Source organism: Camellia sinensis, chromosome 2, assembly GCF_055761805.1.
Source record: "Camellia sinensis isolate YWXY chromosome 2, ASM5576180v1, whole genome shotgun sequence".
In the NCBI taxonomy this organism is placed as follows: domain Eukaryota; kingdom Viridiplantae; phylum Streptophyta; class Magnoliopsida; order Ericales; family Theaceae; genus Camellia; species Camellia sinensis.
In genome coordinates this window covers 129,228,220-129,248,467 of record NC_138962.1, presented here as the reverse complement: position 1 = coordinate 129,248,467, position 20,248 = coordinate 129,228,220, and the positions used below count along the sequence as shown (strand labels likewise).

Below are 20,248 nucleotides of genomic sequence, written 5' to 3'. Positions count from 1 at the left end.
ATTGTCGGTTATGCCATTTGAACTTGCCACGGGAAATGACTACCGCAGCAACTACTGCCGCCGCAACCAACTTGCGGAGGGAACATCCCGCCAAGGTGATAGCAGCCTCTGGGAAAAGCTTCCCCTCTGCAAGTAGAGGGTAATGCCTGGCGCTGATAGTAGGCCCCAAGGCATTACTAGCCCAGGGCTGATAGCAGGCCCCAAAATTCATTTAACTTGGCACTGATAGCAGGCCCAAAGACTTACTGGTTGGGGCTGATGGCAGGCCCAGGGTACTAGTTTACCGCGGCGATCCCGCGAAGATGGGAGCAGGGTAGCCCGAGCATAAGTGACTTTCTTTCCATTACCCAGGTCATAGATATGCCTTAGTCGCATGGGCAGAACTAAGGAAGCCCCTTGGGCTTGGTACTAAGGAATAGCACGGCTGATAGCAGGCTTGGTTGTGGCCTTCACCCTGGGAAGCTGGGGAGTTTGTGGTTAGGTGGCTAAGGGTGAAGGCTTTGCTGCAGTGAGCACGAACATAGTCAATAGCAGACTAATGGAGTCCTGAGAATGCATGCAGTGGCCAAGTAGAACTGAGAAGACAAGTGCAGCAGCAAGGTTTATCGCTGCAAGTGCACTTGCTGAGGTTTGAGCTGAGAAGGCAAGTGCAGCGGCAAACGCTCCCGTCGCAACTGCCCTTGTTGAGGCTCAAGAGGGAGTTGCAACGCCAAACACTCCCGTCGCAACTACACTTGCTAAGGCTCAAAAAGGTAGTTGCGGAGGCAAACAGATAGTACACAACACATGTAGAAAGGCACGTGGCACCTTCAGCCTGGTGTGCTCTTGGTGCCAAGGAAAAGCCTATATAAATAGGACCCATTTCTCAAGGTTTAACAAGAGGAATTTTGGGGATTTGGGGGAGATGTTGCCCATTTTGGCACTGCCATACATTTCTTCTTGAGTTACTTGCTTCACCCTCACCGAGTTGCATACTCTCCAACTTCCAGACAGTTGCTGCGGCTTATTCTCAAGCCACTTCCACCTTTCTTGGACCATTAGCATAGTTTTGCCTCTCTAATCACCTACACTAACCTCGAACCCCCCTACATTTCTAGCGATTCCGTTGGGGATGCTGCTTTGTTGATGGTTCATACCCATAGTGGTTTACACACCTCACTGGAAAAAATGGCAGAGGATGAAGTTCACCAAGGCTCTTCAAATGGCGGAGCGCACATGTGGAGGACGGTGACCACAATGTTGTGATTGAGGCAGTTCAAGTCACTCCAGGATACGCAGAGGGAGATCCTGGCAGCTTTGCAAACTCTCACTGAAGCTATTATGGCCATGGCTTCTCGACCAGCTCCAGCGCAATCACCTCCGCCCGTAGCAGTCCCAAACCCAGTGCCTAACCTGTTCCCTGAGGTTCGAGCTCTGATCCAAGTGCCTCCAGCAGTATTTCAGGCGAACGGTGCGGCCGCTGGTTCAGCTACCCAGGAGCAGACTAGACCATTCTAGCCCACTCACTTTTTTACTCTAGCCGATGTACAAGCTATGCTCGAGCAACAGCGTAGCAAGAAGCCACTCCCATCTCTCCCCGACTCAGATGTGAACGCCCCATACTCTCAGGAGATATTGACCATGCCATACCCAACTGGGTATACAGTGCCCAAGTTTATTAAGTTTGATAGGAAACAAGGCAATGCCAGAGAACAGGTGGTGAGGTTCATTGAAACTCTTGGTGTCTATGGCAGTGACCACTCTCTGCGCCTTCGGGAGTTCTCCAAGTCCACTTACTGAAAGGGCTTGCAGTTGGTATGTGAACTTGGCTCCCAACTCGATCAAGAGTTGGGAGGAGATGGTGAACAAGTTCCACACGAAGTTCTTCCAAGTCCAAGAGAAAGTTACAACCCTCACCCTTGGGCGAAATGTCCAAAAGGAGGGTGAAGATATACTGGGCTATGTTAAGTGGTTCCAAGATAAGGCTATTGACTATCATAAACTAGTGGATGAGGCCCATTTAGTCAGCATATGTGTGGAGGGGTGCCATACGCGACTACAAAATTTTCTTGGTGAATCATAATCTGCCTACCATTTCAGTCTTGATTGAGGCGGCTAGGAACCTTAGTACCACTGGTCCCTTGCACAGATCTCGTGACAGCCACCGCTACCCTCGCCGTAGCTGAGTTGGTGCGATAACATCTGTAGGAGGGAGCCGCTCGCAAGGGGAGGCGACGTCCTCTCGGAAGAGAAAGAGTTATGAGGACAGAAATCTATGTCCTTGCAGCTTTGAGAATGTTAAGGCTCTGGTTAAAAAATGAGTAGCTGATGGTGAACTTACCTTGCCTCCAGTTAATGTCCCTCCAACTAAGAAGGACAAAGAAAGCTTGGATTATTGTGTCTATCACAGAATCACCAGACACCCTACTACGGACTGTTGGACTTTGAAAAGTATCTTTAAGAAGAAAGTTGACGCAAATGAGCTGAAGTTCAAAGATGCCGGTAACCGTGATGTGCGAAAGGACCCTTATCCTAACCACAAGGGGAAGGGAAAGAATGTACATATATGATTGGCTATCTCGGGCCTGTGCGTGATCAAGTGCATATGGCGTCTTACTATGATGAGTTAGAAGAAATTGCAACCGGCCAGCTCCCTGAGACAGTGTACCTACAGAGGCAAAATTCGCAGAGGATGCTAATGCCCAGGCCTTGCAAAACTCTGTTAAGTTTCGCGCCTTCTTTGACCAGTTGGGGGCTTAGCCAAGCCGCTAGGTTGGAAGCAACAAAAGCCCTCATTAATATCTTTGAAGTGCACCATGATGAAGTTGCTGAGGCCAAGTAGTATGCGTCACGGCGCATTCAGGAAGCTTATGGGGCCATTACTTTTTCAGAGGCAGACAGAGTATACCCATTTCCCCATAATCGTCCGCTTTTTGTCACAGCATACATCAGTGATGTAGAGTTCAAGCGTGCTTTCCTTGATGGCAGGGGCGTCCATAAACATCATCACTACTGACACCTTTGCAAAGGCTGGTGTCCCAGAGTCCAGGATGGTTCGCCAACCCATCACTGTGACGGGTTTTAGCGGCGAGAATAAAGATACCAAGGGCCATGTGGTCGTGGACTTAGCAGTTGGTGAGATCCGTTCCGCAACCAAGGTTCATGTGATTGAAGCGGACACAAATTGCCACATGATTCTTGGCAGAGCTTGGATGCACCGATATGGAGCTATCCCATTGAGTTATCACCAATGCGTGAAGGCAAAGTTGGGAAAGCGCACAGTAACCATATAAATGCGTCTGAACAGCCATTTGGGGTTGATGAGGCACACTATTCGGATGCAGTTTTTTTTACTGAGTTGTCAACGGGTGAAACTCCAAGGACCGGTAAAGCTGCAAGAGTAAAATTGCCAAAATAGGAAGGCATTCGGGATGCTGGGGCTGCTCCAGAAAGTAGTGGGCAGAAGGAGCAGCAAGTCCACAAGTCCTCCGCCCAAGATTGTTAAGGTGTGGGATGGCAGTAAGACAATTTACTACCTATGACGGGTCTTGGAGTGTAGGCTTCATACCTTGGGAGGATGGCCCCGAGACAAATAAATGTGACAATGACGAGTCCCAAGAAGAGTTGGTGGAGACCCCTGAGCCCGCCCCTGAATGCGTGCAAGATAGACCCAAACCGCAGCAGGAGGTACTTGCTGAGGTCAACCTCAGCGACTTACCAAGGCAGAGCAAGCCCCGTGTTCATCAGCGACACAATGGCTCCAACAGCTAAGGCATAATTGATAACACTACTGAAGCGGTACAGTGACGTTTTTGCTTGGACATACGATGAGATGCTTGGTCTTGACCCGTCTCTTGTCACCCATCACCTGGATACTTTTCCCAACTCTAAGCCAATAAAGCAGCATGCTCAAAAGTATCACCTTGACCTTGAGGCAAAGATTAAGGAAGAGGTAGAAAAGTTGTCGAGGGCCAAGTTCATTGAGCCTATACAGTACCCAACTTGGCTAGCAAATATTATGCCTGTGGAGAAGAAGAACGGCCAGATCAGGGTCTACGTAGACTTTCCCGACCTGAATGAATGAGGCCTGCCCGAAAGATGAGTTTCTATTGCCCCATGTTGACACACTTGTCGATTCTACTGCGGGCCATAAGATGTTCTCCTTTATAGATGGGTTCAGTGGTTATAACCAGATCAAAATGGCATCAGAAGATGTAGAAAAAACGACATTTAGAACACCCTTGGGAATTTTTTTGTATACGGTGATGCCCTTCGGTTTGAAAAACGTGGGGGCAACCTACCAACGGGCTATAACTGCAGTGTTCCATGACATGTTACATCATGAAGTGGAAGTATATGTGGATGATGTGATGGTCAAGTCTACCGAGGCAAACTGACACCTCTGCGACTTGGAAAAAGTTTTTCAGCGGTGTTGTAAATTCTGCCTAAAGATGAACCCTCTCAATTGTGCCTTCGGAGTTACCGCCGGCAAGTTCCTTGGCTTTTTTGTACACCGGCGGGGGATTGAAGTAGATGGGGATAAGATTAAATCAATCATGGAGATGCCACCACCACTCTCAAAAGGCTTTGAAGAAATTCCTAGGCAAAGTGTCATATCTTAGGAGGTTAATTCCAGCCCTTGCTGAGATAACATTTTCTTTTGGGACACTGCTGAAAGGGAATCATAAGTTTGAATGGTTGCAAGAACACCAGCAGGCATTTGATGTGGTGAAGAAAGCACTTACAATGATTGCCCTACAACCCAACAAGTCTCTGCTACTGTACCTGACGTCTACACCTCGGTCTATTGGGGCTCTACTTGTCCAAGACGTAGATGGCATTAAGAAGCCAGTCTGTTACATCAGTATTTTTTGGCACACCCGATCCATGTTGTGATCCCAGAGTGATCCGGTCCGCTACTTGCTAAGCAAACCCGCTCTGACTGGAAGAATGGCAAGATAGCTTTTGGCTCTAGTAGAATATGACATCACTTGTGTTATATTCTGGTGAACATGAACCTGCATCTACCAGGTGCGGTCCATGTCTCAGCAACTGCAGTTGAGGCTTATTGGGACTTCAAATTTGATGGATCTTCGGGAGCTGAGAAAGGTGGAGCTGGCATAACACTAACCAGTGAAGAAGGAGAGAAGTTTCATCTATCATATAAGCTTGATTTTGAATGTTCAAACAACGAGGCTGAATATGAGGCGTTGATACTGGGTCTAATCGCTTCCCAAAAGAAGGGACTCCGCAGGTTAAAAATTTTGGGCGACTCTAAGTTAGTTGTCAAGCAAGCAATGGGTGATTTCGCCTTAAAGGAGCCTCTATTGGGCTCGTATTGCACCGTGGTTTAAGGGTTGCTCACTCAATTTGATGATGTCGAAATCCAGCATACCCCCGAACACATAACCGTTTCCTCAATGCCTTGGCTACACTGGGGGCAAAGGTGGATATACCAGATCATAGTGTAGCCATCGTCATCGAGAAAAGAACAACACCAGCAGTGTTAGCCGAAGGGCATACAGAGCAAGATGCTGAAGGATGGAAAGCAAATATAATCCAACAGAATAGTTGAAAACAGGCCAGGGAACAATCAGACCAGCAGAACTTGCATAATTTCTGCTCCTCAGAGGAGAGTTGTATTTTTGCGGTGCCAACAACTTGCTGGCAAGGTGCGTCGGTAGACAAGAAGTAACTTACAGACTTAAGCAGATACATGTTAAGTCTCGTGGAGATGGAGATATCAGTCTATACCGACGGATACAGAGGCATGGGTATTACTGGCCAGAGATGGAAAAGGAAAGTACTGAGTTGTAGAGGCAATGTGCAAAATGCCAATCCCATCCTAAGGAAGAGGAAGCCCATTTCTTAAGCAGTGAAGAATGGAGGCAGCCATATGTCGACTACCTTGGAAATGGCATACTGCCTGAGAACAAAGCCGATGCAATCAGAGTTAAGAGGCGGGCCCTCCGCTTCTTCCTTGACCAAAGGATGAGGCAAATGAGGTGCTGAGGGAAGCCCACAAGATAGAACATCAAGGAGGGCAGCGATTATATGGACTTCTCATTCACCTCGGTTACTACTGGCCAACAATTGAAGAAGATGCTAAAAACTTTGTAAGGAGATGTCAATCCTGCCAGAAGTTTGGGAACTTGATACATGCACCGGCGGTTGAGCTGTACAACATCAAGACCCCTTACCTGTTCCATACTTGGGCATTTGACTGCGCAACAATCGAAAGGCCATAGATTGCAGCGACTGAAGTTAGTACCAAGTGGGTAGAGGCCATACCGATGAGGAAGGCAGACAGGGCAGGAGCAGCCAACTTCATCAGAGAAAGCATAATCTGTAGGTTTGGCATACCAGAAGTAATGTTGTCCAACAATGGAACTCCCTTTGTAAATCGTCATGTGGGAAGACTGCTGAACGCTAAGAATGGCAACGGGGCGGGACGGGGCCGGGGACTGCCCTCCCCGTCCCCGATCCCCAAAGATTAAAAAATCCCGCCTCCGCCCCCGATCCCCGCCAGGGGAGCCTATCACCCTCTTGTTCCCGTCCCCTAACGGGGATCGGGTTTCCCCGACCCCGAAATATCCCCGAGCTTTTTTTTTTTTTTTGAATTTTGTTCAACAACTCACTGACTAATCAATATATATCACAAATCAAAAAAAAAATTAACAGATCAATATATAACAGATCAATTTTGTTTAATGTATAACAGATCAATATATAACTAGCACAGATTAAAAAAAATTATTCTGAACAATACAGATCAAGAACATCAGATTAGAGGGAGAGAGAGAGAGATAACAGATCTGAGTACACCTCCATCGTCTGGCACAGATCTTAGCGATGCCAATGACCAGGCTCTATGGCGAGATCGACGGTGGTTGTGGTGGTGGGTTCGGTGGTGGTGAGAGAGAGATGGACCTTCTGCTCAAGAATAGAGAGAGACGAAGTGGAGAGAGAGAAAGAGAAACTGAGGCGAGGAGAAGAGAGAGAGAGGGGGGTTGGGGCCAGCGGCGGTGGTGGCGATGTCGCCGTGTCGTGACTGTGAGAGAGTTGAGTTGAGAGAGAGAGAAGAACGAGAGAGTTGAGAGAGGGAGAGAGTTGAAAACGAGAGAGTGAAGAGAGTGAGAGAGTTGAGAGAGAGAAGATAAGAGTGAGAGAGTGAGATAGTTGAGAGTCAGTGAGAGAGAAGATAAGATCAAAAGTGAAATTGATATTTATATAATACAAGAGGAACAGAGGCGGGGATGAATCGGAGAAATTTCGGGGCGGGGCGGGGCGGGGCCGGGGCCGGGGCCGACAAGCCTATCCCCGTCCCCGGCTCGAAAATTATCGTGGATGTATTTTTCAATACCAGCCCCGGCCCTATGGTGAATAATTTTCGAGGAAAACTCGATTTATCGGGACAAGGCGGTCCGGTCCCCGTTGGGCCGGGTTGATATTGCCATCCCTACTGAACGCCTACCAGATCAAGCAGCACAAGTCTAGTCCATACTACCCCCAAGGGAATGGACAAGCTGAGGCGACCAACAAAACCATCATTCGTATATTGAGTAAAATAATGGATGAAGCAGGGGGCACATGGTCTGAATGGCTTCTCGTAGCACTCTAAGCGTATAGAACGTCAAAGAGAAAGCCAACTCAGGCAACCCCATTTTCCCTAGTGTACGGGTCCGAAGTTGTGTTACCAGTTGAGTTGGCAGTACCCTCAGCAAGAATGGCTATGTCAGCACACTTAGTTCCAAACAGCAGAATGAATGACATAGAGGCAGCTGAAGAAAAAAATGATCGAGCCTCGCGGGCAATGGAAAAGTATCATCAATCCATAGCTCGTGCCTACAATCAATCTGTTCAACACAAGAAGTTCAATAAAGGGGACTTGGTATGGAAGACAATGGACGAAATCATGCGGGGGCAACTAATTCCCAAGTTCTCACCAAGATGGAAAGGCCCGTACAAAGTTGTTGAGGCAAGCAGCAGCGGGTACTACAAGTTGACGAGTAGATGATGGGTTCAAAACTGGCCTTATCATCGCTACGTTGTCTGCATGCTCGAGGAAACCGTCGACTGCCTGAAGCCTATCCCTCATCCACGATAGGTCCAAACTATTCCTCTCAAAGCCGCTCTGGTTTGCCTCGGCACTTTCCACGAACTTGCTAGGGGTGGTCAGAATCTTCTTAGTAGCAAGGTCGCAAATGAAGTTGGCGAGTGACTCCAGCAGTGCTATCTGTACCATAGATCCAGGAACGTTAAAAGTAGCAGCTCCTGGATGCGGGGCGAGAGTGGGAGCAGCTGCAGAGGAGACCCAGTAACTCAGAAAAGAAACTTTCTCTGAGAGCTGAGAGGACTCCCTCACACCCTTGCCAACTTCAATCACTAGGGGGAGACTGGTGGAGCGACCAAAGGTCTAAGGACGATGCACTTCCCCTGAAGATGATTGCCCAGCAGCATTGGAATGGATAGATGCTGCGTTGGCGACCGGGTGAACTAGCCTCGCGAGAAAGACTAAAGCTGCCTGCGCTGTCATGTCGCTCCGAAAAGAGGTCATCCATCTGGTAGTCTCCAACGTTCAGATCTAGAACAGCAATGGTATCCATTCCAGTATAAAAATCTTGGGATATCCCAAGGTCAGCTGGCATTTTCGGAAAGTGAGTGGGGTACAAGTTTGCCAGCTGTTCAAAGGTTGCCAAAGCAACTGGGTCAGAGGTCCCAGCGACAGCAATAACAGTGTGGGCGGCTAAAATGACAGCTACCTCTGCAAGTCGGTCCAAATTTAGAGGGGCCACAGCAGGAACAGTGGAAGCAGTCGCTACACTTGCACTCTCCTCAGCCACTTAGGCGTTTGGAAGTGGGGTCTGCTGAACCAATGGAGACTCAGTGGACTGGGAGGAACCACCAGATGCAATTCCAAAGGGAGGTGGTGCAACTTCCAGCGGTTCTCTCATGCCGCTATCTTCCCTTGGGGTCTCAGGGAAAAAATCCTCTCCACCGACAGAGGAACAGTCAGAGTGCACAGAATCAGCAAGGTTTGGAGGCTCTGCACCCTCCAACTAGGCCGCTTGCAACAACTTCCACAGCTGGGGGAACTTCATTTTCTGCAGCCTCCACAACTGGCTCAGCCTCAGTTGTTGGTGCAGCCCCAGCACTTGGTTTTTCTTCAACATCTGGAAGTACTGCCGACAGAGGAACGGTCGGAGTGCACAGAATCAGCGGGGTTTGGAGGCTCTGCACCCTCCGACTAGGCCGTCCGCAACAACTTCCACAGCAAAGGGAACTTCATTTTCTGCAGCCTCCACAACTGGCTCAGCCTCAGTAGTTGGTGCGGCCCTAGCACTTGGTTCTTCTTCAACATCTGGAAGTACTGCCTTGCCGGTCCTGAACCTTGTGACCCTTGTAGCAATGGGAAGGTCGTCGTCGTCTGAATCTAAGGAAATTTCGATGGCAGTAGAAGAACCTCCGGGGCCGATGGTATGGCCGGTGGGCCCTGAAAAGAAAAAAGGTTATGTGATTACCATAGTAAATGTAAGAAGTCCGAGGAATGTGATTTCCGGATAGTGATGCTTCCAGCCCAGCCCAATTTGCATCTGTATGTACTTCCACTTGAAGATGTCCTTGTTTTTTAAAATATCAAGCCTTTATCAGGAGTTCCCTTTAGATACCTTAGGATCCTGTATGCTTCTTCAAAGTGCTCCTTTCCTGGTGAATGCATGAATTGGCTTACTCTGCTTACTGCGAATGCTATGTCGGGACGTGTGTGAGATTAGTATATCAGTCTTCCAACAGGTCTCTGAAACTGGTCTATATTCACCACATCTTTAATTCTAGCATGTTGTAGCTTCAAGTTGAGCTCGGTTGGTATTTCAGCAGCTTTACATCCGAGCAAGCCTGTTTTTTTGAGCAAGTCAATTGTGCACTTGCGCTGAGTGACAAAAATGCCCTCCGTAGATCTAGCGAACTCCATTCCAAGAAAGTATCTTAGTGCTCCAGGACCTTTATCTCGAAATCTTTAGCAAGTTCCTTCTTTAACTTTTTCGATTCGGCACTATCATTACCTGTTAGAATTATGTCATCTACATAAACAACCAAGATAGCTACTTTACCTTCTCTTGAGTGTTTATAGAACATAGTATGGTCTGCTTGGCTTTAACTGTATTCAAGGATTTTTACAACCTTCCCAAATCGTTCAAACCACGCCCTTGGGGATTGTTTGAGGCCGTATAGAGACTTGTTTAATTTGCAGACTTTATCTATACCAAACTTCTTTTCAAAACCTGGATGTAGGTTCATATAGACTTCTTCTAGATTTCCATTCAAGAAGACATTTTTTACATTTAATTGATGTAGAGGCTAGCTGGAATTAACTGCTAGTCACAGTAAAACCCGAATTGAGTTCATCTTGGCAACTGGAGCAAAGGTTTCTTGGTAGTTAATCCTGAGGGTTTGTGTAAACCTTTTTGCCACGAGTCTCACCTTATATCTTTCCACGCTACCATCAACTTTGCACTTCACTGTAAATACCCATTGGCACCCTACTGTCTTTTTGTCCTTAGGCAGATTCACTAACATCCAAGTACCGTTCTTTTCTAGAGCATTCATCTCTTCCATAACTGTTGATTTCCAATTAGGATCATCCAAGGCTTCCTTAATAATTCTAGGAACAAACAGGTTAGATATTTTTGAAGTAAATGCTCTATGACTTTTGGAAAGTTTATCATAAGATAAATATTTCGCAATGGAATGTTGGGTACATTTTCGAATTCCTTTCCTAATGGCTAAAGGAAGATCACAATCTGTGGGTATAACTTTAGGTAAAATCGCTGAAGGAAATGGAAATGAAGTAGAGACAGATGATGGAGGAACCAGATTAGGAATACCTGAACTACTTGAGGGACCTTTTTTAAGAGATTCTGATTGGCTTTGTGGTAGAGTGGTTGGCTAGTCTTTACTTTTTCTTTGAGTATTTTTCCGAGCATAAACCAAAAACTCAGGTTCGGGAACAGTTTGTTCCAATTGTAGTATTTCTCCCCCTGCTTGTGAGCCTTCTATGTTTGGAGAAGTTGGACTGCGATTTCCTTCGTTCTCCATATCTTGAATACCCTGTTTCTGTTCTTGTTTTTCAGAAAACAAGGGATGGAGATCGAATAGGATTTGGTAAGGGATCTGAAGTTGTCTGCCAAAAATTTTCTTGCTTTTTCTTTTTCTCCCCTTGAAGAGAATTTTTGGTAAAATAGGATTGAGTTTCAAGAAAGGAGACATCCATAATCACCCAAATGTTTTTGTTTGAGGATTATAACACTTGTAGCCTCTTTTGTTTGGAGCATACCCGATGAAAACACATTTTTCTGCTCTAAGATCAAGTGTGGATCGAATTTGGCTGGGTATGTGAACGAAAATAGTATAGCAAAAAAATTTTAAAGGCAAATCTGAATTAATTCTGCAATCAAGAAAGGTTTTTTTGAAATATTCTAGGGGTGTGACATATTGCAAAACCCGGGTAGGCATTCTGTTAATTAAATAAGAGGTTGTCAAAATGGCATCTCCCCATAGATATTTGGGAACATTCATAGAGAGCATTATGGCTCAGGCTACTTCCAGTAAATGGTTATTTTTTCTTTCGGCAATACCATTTTGTTGAGGAGTGTCACGACATATAGATTGATGAAAAATACCTTTTTCCCTAAAAACATTCCCTAGAAATTGATTGTCAATCATTTTGTAAATATCTTGAAACACGTTTTTTACTTCAAATTTGTCTTTCATCAAATAAACTTAGCAAAGCCGAGTGTGATCATCTATAAAAGTTACAAACCACTTTACACCAGTCATGGTGGTAACCTTGGAGAAACCCCACGTCACTATGAATTAAGTAGAATGGTTTAGAGGCACGGTAGGGTTTTGTAAGATAAGTAGTTCGATGACTTTTAGATAAATAACAACTTTCACATTGAAAAGACGAACAATCCAAATTTTTAAACAAGTTACGAAACAAATGTTTAAGATATGAAAAACTAGGATGTCCTAGTCTGAAATGCCAAAGCATTATTTGCTCGCGAGCCGAAAGTGAACTAATACTACAACCATAGCCTTAAGTTGTTTTGTTGCTGGATATGTCATCATCAAAGTAGTAAAGACCATTGACCATTCTAGCACTGCCAATCAACCTAGGAGGATGCATGAATTGGTCTGTCACTTGATTTGCAGCTCTTCCAAGTTGCAGGCTTCCCATGGATCTTCTAGCAGTTTTCTTGAGTATGGCGTGGTTTATTGCAATAATCACACCATACTCGAGATTTTTCATTCTTCCATGGTTTAAAAACCTTGTTTGCACTTGCATCTGATGCAATCATGGATAAGTTTTCCACAGGTGTAGTAGCTCCCTTTTTCCCATTCATCACATTCCTACGGCTTTCTTCTCTCCTAACTTCAGCAAAGACATCACCAACAGGAGGCAGAGGTTGGTGGCCAATTGTTCTCCCTCCGACTTCATCAAATTCGATGTTTAAGCCGGCAAGGAATTTGTAGATACGGTGATCCTCCACCATCTTTCTGTTGTGATTGCAGTCCTCAGTTGACTTCCACTCATAATCATTGAACATGTCCAAATCTCGCCACAACCTTTTCAGAGAATTGAAGTACTTGGTGATACTGTCCTCTCCTTTACAAATGTCACCAAGTTTAATTGTCAACTCATATATTTGGGACTGATTTCCCAAATCCGAATACATCTGGGTGATATTATCTCAGAGTTCTTTGTCTGTTGGATAACACATATAGTTGGAGCTGATGTCTTCCTCCATGAAATTCACTAACCATGTCATGACCATGGAGTTTTCAGCATCCCTGGTAGCATTTGCCGAGTCCTCTTTTGCTGGTGCCGCCTTCTCTCCTGTTAAGTATCCGATCTTTCCTCGGCCCCGAATGTACATCTGGATGGACTGAAACCAACGCAAGAAATTATCACCATTGAGTTTGATGCTGGTGATTTGCACCGAGTGAGAATTAGTGTTGGAGACATGTTTCTCAATGTTTTTCGGTGAAACGGTAACAGTGGATTCAGATGTGGTTTCTGATATGGTGAAGGACAACTTGCTGGTTCTAGGATTACCTCAGAAGGGTCAGAGAATAAGTCCTCAGCTTTGATACCATGAAAGCTAGAAAGAACAATATTTCTTATTCTCATATTCAAACAATGTACATAGCACCTCTATTTATAGGAGATACAAGGCATAAAATTAGGAATTGATTAGTTACTAATTAGCTACTCTTTAGCTACTAATTTTGATCCTAATAAACTTTCCTATTCTATAGTATTGACTAAATCTAAATGTTTACAGTTGTGATATCCAAAAGAATTCAGCCATATCATGGAAGAATTATTTTCTTTCCATTTCCAATATTGAATATAGTTGATATTTGTTAGTTTTCCTTTTCTCGGCTTCTGTGGCGCATAGGCATTGTTCGTCATGCTATGCTTTTTAAGGGGTAAGTGTTTTATTGCCATAAAAGGGGATTTACAATGAAGCTCATGACATGCCAAAGGCAATACCCCCTCTAAAAGAGAGCTTACGCCTAGCCTGCAGAACAATTAAACCTCAGCAATTGGCATTGTAGGATAGTTTTTTGTGTGCTTTGCAAATCCTTAGAGCCTGGGGTCAAGAGAAAATTGATAAACTAATTGGCATGAGTAGTATTTTATTTTTGAGTTACTGCTTATGTCTACAAATTGGCTTTCATACTTAACCAAAAAAAAAAGAAAAAGAAAAAGAAAAAACAATAATAGGGTTAAGTTAGTAGTTTATTGGTGGTAGTCGCTACATAATTGATGTCTGTTGGGCTATATATAATAAATCCACTAAATTCAATCGTGATTTCTTGCAGAAGTGAGAGTTGTTGCTTTTATTTTACTTTTTGATTTTATTTTAGTCACCCTAATTCCTAGGTTCTAGCAATAAAGCTGGTTGGGAGGTGTGATGAATGCTTAAAATTACATAGTTGTTCTATGAATTTTGGATATTATATTCATTCTCTCAATTTGTATTTAATTGTGATTTAATGAATTTAATTTAAATTTGTAGAAAAACTACGTTTGAGCCTTCAACAATATCAATTGCTCAACAAGGCCCATAAGACTCGGTATGCTTCTAAATCATCTCATAACATCCACAAAACCTCTCTCAAAGGTTAGACAAGATTTCATTGTACCTCCAATCCTTTAATATTTTGATTTTGGTCTTCAAATACTTATTTGTTTTTCCTTTTAATTACTACTCGTCTTCTGTTCTTTATTTGTTCCTTTTATGAAATATATATTTGGTGACTTAGATAATAGCAAAAACGCTAGATCTGACCGCAATGTTGTCAAGGGTGCTCGGGCTGCTCGAATTTAGCAAAACAAATGGTAGTTTTTATCTTAATTTTCTACCCCTCTACATAAGATGTATACCTTTTTACTCACAAGGGTCTTGTGTTTGTAGCTTTTCATCAAATAAAGGATAATATTTCTATTGCCTAATGGCAGGATTGCATATTTTTGTCGATAAGGGAGCAGAAAAGGTGTGCTGTTTTGGAAGAAAAAAGGGCATCTAGTTGATTGACTAGTCCTCCCCGTGTCATTGTATATGATATGTTTTTAATGTTAATATTGTTTGTACTCAAAGGAATTGTTAATCCTTCACAAAAGGTTCTTTTGTATAAAACTAGACTACATTTGTTTCTTGGTAAATTGAGATCTAGATGGACTGGGCCGTTTCATAGTTAAAACTGTTTTTTCTCATGGGGCCCAGATTGAAAATCCCAAGAATGGTAATGTTTTTAAAGTGACTGGCCAACGTCTTAAACCAGTTTTGGAGAATTTCCCACCTGAAGAGGAGAGGAGTCCATCGAATTAAAAGACCCTATTCATTTATTCATGTTTGAGCTGGTAAAGATGTTTGTAGTCCTTCTTTCACAATAAGTTATTTATGGGGAAAAAAGAAATTATGATTTCATCTGACAATTATTCTCTATTTATGATGGCATATCATATGATAAATCGTATTTGAAAATCACTCTTCCAATGTTTGATTGTAGTGAACTTTTAGACCCTGTTGTTGCTGAAGCTACACTGGACTTTCGGAATCTTAACAAGAGAAAACTTTTAACTAATTTCCCTACATTTCTCCCTCAGGTATGATTTGAGATTGGCATGATTCTTTACTTGGGGTTTAGTTTCTTCATTTGACTGAATTTTCAGATTTAGAAGTAGAAAAGAAGTATGAAACATGTATATCAAATATTTTGGTAACTTATCCTCCTCTAACATCAGTCTTGCATTTGTAGTTTTTCCCATTAATGCTAAGTTCCTCATGTCATCTTTTTGGTTCTGTTCTTAAAAGATATATTTAATTTATTTTATTGGAATGATCTTAGTTATAATTCGTGCAATTGTTGTGTCCTCGAGATATTTGTATATGACAAATGCCAAAAGTGCTGGATATTGGGATTGAAATAAAGGAGTGTCTTGAAAATAGGTCAAACAGTTAAAAGAAGTGCATTAATTTCCATAAAAACTGCATTGAATTTAATAAAAAGTGTCTTGTGTTTTCAAAAAAAAATTTGGGTCTACTTTTCGTGTCCCCGGGACACTTGTTAACAAGACCCTTTATATATTGGTATTCATAATTGTAGTTTTATTTTATTTTTGTCCTGTCAATGCTACTTCAGAAATAAATTTTGTTGCTTATGTGATGCTACATCTTATTTTGTATATTTAAAGTTATTATGCACCTTCCCGACCTTGTTGGAACAAAATATGGTATAGTGATTTCGTACTGAAACTAATTGAGCCTAACGGAAATTTTGACAACTAAACACATATGTTTAATTTCAAAAAGGAGGATCTAAAAGAATGGTTTCGGAGATACTGTGGACTCAATCTGCAGTGAAGGGCATTATTGACTTTCATACATATATTTTTTTTCTGTTGTCTTTTTTGATGCAGATTTGAAAAATCGTTTCGAAGTGTGTTTCCAGCATTGATGTCTCTTGGGTCATTTGTTCAGCTATTTCCTTCTCTCGTTGACTTACCAAGTAAGTTTGTTTTTCAGGCATGGTTGTTAATTCTCTACACAGGTTTGGCTTTGCGAGAGAACATACTTAGAGTGAATGGAAGTGATATTCGCCCATGGTAATTTGATATGATCTTATATGCATTTGGTTGAATTTTGTGCTAAGATTGCCTTGCCTTTATTCTTCATCATTTAAACTATGTGTATTTGTGATTGAGATTTTTTTAAAACATATTTTCATAGTCAGACATTAGTAATTTCATCTCCCATGCCTTTCAGGAGGGAAAGTGAATATGCAATTTTACTGGCAATGAATTTATGCTATAAAATAGAGTTGCCAGAAGAATCTTTTGACTTCGATGCTTAAAATTATAGCATGATATTCAGTAAATGAATTTATACAGTGTGTTGTCAAATTGCATATTGCAATGAATTAGAAAATGAACAGAGGGTAGAGTATATGAAAAAAATAATGGTTGTCAATAATGAAAGGAGGATATTACTCTAGATGGAGCTGCATGTTGCAAAAGAATTCATTGAGTTGACTCCAAATAGACATGTTTAATTTTGTTAAATTGAGTTTTTCTAGCAGTATCTTGTTCTCTTATATGCAGCAGCAGCAACTACATTCTAATTCCAGCGAATTTCTGCCATGTTCAATATTGCTGGACTCATATCATGCTTTTTATTCAACTGGCAGGCTCATTCTCTTTATTTTTTGAATTGTGTCAGAACTTGGATGAAAGTGTGAAAATGCATTGGATTTTTTTTTTGTGATTCTTATCTGCCTCCTAGATTAATATGCATACAACCACAGAATATGTTAATGCTTGCACTTGTGCTGATGTAGGTGGATAAAACATCACTACTTCGCTATGGCCATGGCACTTATCAGTCTCACTTGGGAGACCCAGAAGCAGGTTATTCTCCTTCTTAAGTGCATATTGAAATTTTGTTTTTTTTTTTTTTTTTGAGTGAGACTGTACATGTACTGTGCAGAGAGGGGTGCAACTGTTCCTTCAATGGGCTATCATGCAAGGAGTTGCAATGCTTCTACAAAATAGATATCAACGGCAAAGGCTTTGTACACATATTGCACTCGGCAAGGTGTAATTGAAAAGAAAAAACAAAAAAAACTCCTTTCACCAACGAATTTTTGTGCATGCTTCATTTTTGCCTTTATTATCTTCAATTCTTTCTGCAGTCTACTTTGCGTGTGTGTCTGCACTTGGTTGGGTGCTCTTTGTGAAACCTTGTCGTCCTGCATGGTTTGCAGAACTTCAATGAGTTCTTTTGCTTCTGTTGGTTGCAATAACCATGTTTTTGTCTTCTAGCCGATCTGTGTTAGTTTTTTATGGCCCATCAAAATACAGATATAACTTTTTTTTGGTGGGCATATAATGTTTATTGCAGTTGTTCTCCTCTGCAGGTCTGGGATGACTCTTACCATTTGAACCCGTTGTTAATTGCAGGCTAGGAGAATGGACGTTGTTTGGGGAGAAACTGCTGGAGTCGACGGTCAACTATGGTTGTTGGCACCCATTCTATTCATATTACAGGTGATTTAAGTTGTACAAATGCCTGTTTTGGGGACCATCCCCACAAAAGATCATATTAATGTATGCTTTGCCATCCAAGTCATGTTGAATCAAACAAACACAAAAGCGATTTAAATTAAGGTTGTTAAATATTCATTTTTTTTCCTACATAACTTGCCAAAAGTTATGTACATGTATAAATAATTAAATATATATAACAGCTAGGGAAGGGAAGTTTTTGTTACTATCAAACATCATCACATTCCTTGAGTGTTTTCTTTCATTACTTGAAGTTGAAGTCATATTATCATTCTCTTCTAGTTTGCCATCCAATAATCCTAGTTTATACATTTAATGCAACTTGCTCTTTCATCACAGCTCTCTCTCTGTTTTGAACTTCTTTGGCTCACATGTCATGATGTCACCATGAAGTTATTTGATTTTTTTTTTCGTTTTTTTCTTTGAAGATATTAGAAAGAGGCATGCTCACCAAAAAAAGGAAAGAATCTGTACATCATTGCATGATGATCATTAATTGCCCAATCCTTCAGTGAAAAAAATAATGAAATTAAGATCCAGTACTTCAAAAGAAATTTACTTAGAGCATGCCTACAGTATTTGTGATGGACTTTTTGGCTTCTCAAGGCCTTTCATTTGCTTAATAGTTCTACTACATATTTTCTTCAGTAATAGGTCTCGCAAATTAATTGTTCACTTTCATTTGTTAGTTGCTACTAATCCAATAGATGAAGCAACAATATGTCACCATGGAGATCTGAGCTAAATTTAAGTGACCTTTATTTGTATGTTCTTGATTTCAGGGTTTTGAAGCATATGTCGGAATTTTGCTACTTAAAGCTGCATTGGCTGGTGTTGTTTTTGAGTGGCAGGTAAGAAGTATGTTTTGAGTATTGTTATGTGGATGCTTGGAGAAGTATTGCCATGGGTTTTATATTTGTGATTTACTTTGCTTTTAAGATTAAATTCTTAATTCTATTTCAGTATTTGCTTGAGTAATTTAACATCTTAGTTGGACTCATACTCAAGGTTGTTAAAATCGGGATCCTAGGTAGGATCGTAAAGTGAAAAATCAAAAAATCAACGATCCTACTTATGATCCTACCTATGATCTTATACGATTCTACACGATCCCATATTGCGATCCTATTGTAGCATATGGATCTTTTTAGCAATATAGGATCGTATCCTACGATCCGGATCGCGATTTTAATAACCATTCTCATACTGGGATAAAACTTAATAGATTATCTAATTTACTTTTGGTCAGGTTGTTACCTGTGGGGTGCTACTGATTGTTATGGCAGTTGGGAATTTTGTAAACACAGTGCAGACACTAGTGGCAAAATCTCGATTTAAAGCGAAAATGAAGAAAACTAAAAGTAAGCTAGAACTAAATTTGGGATCCCATCCCATTCCTTATAATTTGTGACCAGGAAGACTGTTGTGCTAGTTGAGTTTGAGGATATGAGAATTTCTTTCGCAACCCGTTATTCCTTGTAACAACCTTTTCACCTTTATACGCTTAGACTAGTGATGTTGTTTGTGAGAGTGACCTTTAATTGCATCAAATAGAGCTATATTTTGGTTGTTACAGTTGTGCTAATAGTCTATTATACCTATTATTTTGTGTAATTTGTCTTTTTGTGAATTAAGTAGACACATTATACCGTTACCCTTCCAGTGCTTTTTTGTGTCTTCTGTCATTTTGAATCTGGTTGTTTTGTTTTATTTATGGGCTAATTACACAGACTTCCCTGTGGTTTCTAAAATGAAATTACACTGTTCTTTCTTAGCAACGGAAATGTCTTATTTATATCACTATATTTTGGCAACTAGACGCCAAAATTACCTTTTATTTCTTAAATACTGAACACCCAACTAAATCCATCCGGCCGAGGCCCTTGTGGCCAACCGGCATGTAGCCTCGCCTTAGGGTTACTGCGGTGAGTGGAAAGTTTGAGGTTCGAGTTGATAGATCAACGGCGGTTCTTTAAATTTATAATCTAATTTTACTAACATACTAACATTCTATCTTTGACCCAAAAAAAAAAAAAAAACTGAATCTATCCTTGCAACCAAACAAGCCACATTAATATTAGCATAACAAGCAAACACCCCCTTATCTTCGACTATTTTCTTCCATCTTCCTCCCGTTCCTTCTCCATTGGCAACACCACCACATTTCACAATGGGAGCAAAACCTTGAGTAGGGAGGAGATGGCGACAACTGTCTCTTATAGTCTCTTTTGAAAATCTCTCTTTCCTTCCCTCCAACAACACACTAAATCCATCACAACCATTGTAAACTTGGGCTACTACAGTTGGTTTTCTAGTGCACTTGTGTTGTTGGTCGGTTGCTGGTTGGTTGTTGGTTTTCTGTTGGAATGCTTGTTGCTGATGATGGTTTAAATGCGAGCAAACTAATTTTTATAAAATAAAATTGTATTAAAAAGTCCTCCAATATAACGTTCCAACATACATAAAAATATATAACAATGTTTCACTTATTACAAATACTTTAATAATTAAAATATTATGTACTCTAATATTACGCATTGAAGCATGAGGAAGGAGCATAGTTCGCTTTCGGAGAGCTGAGATACAGGTTTGTAAAATTAATTTAAATTGAATAGATTATAATTGTCCTTTTTTTTC

The 20,248-nt window shown here is 41.7% G+C and overlaps 2 protein-coding genes across 2 annotated transcripts; both read left to right on the top strand.

Annotated features, from left to right (window-relative positions):
• Positions 1-2,960: 2,960 nt before the first annotated feature.
• On the top strand, positions 2,961-4,063 carry LOC145819040 (uncharacterized). Its single transcript, XM_082913024.1, has 4 exons — positions 2,961-3,137; positions 3,185-3,365; positions 3,539-3,666; positions 3,776-4,063. Exons 1-4 carry the CDS (start codon positions 2,961-2,963, stop codon positions 4,061-4,063), a joined length of 774 nt encoding a protein of 257 aa, XP_082769150.1.
• A 10,091-nt stretch (positions 4,064-14,154) lies between these two features.
• LOC114286930 (uncharacterized) lies at positions 14,155-19,265 on the top strand (the record flags this gene model as incomplete). The annotated part of the gene is made up of 8 exons (XM_082913023.1): positions 14,155-14,168; positions 15,058-15,154; positions 16,074-16,153; positions 16,885-16,954; positions 17,034-17,141; positions 17,507-17,593; positions 18,394-18,462; positions 18,861-19,265. Coding segments are annotated over 8 exons (687 nt in total), but the record flags the coding sequence as incomplete, so codon positions are not given.
• Between the last annotated feature and the right edge of the window lie 983 nt (positions 19,266-20,248).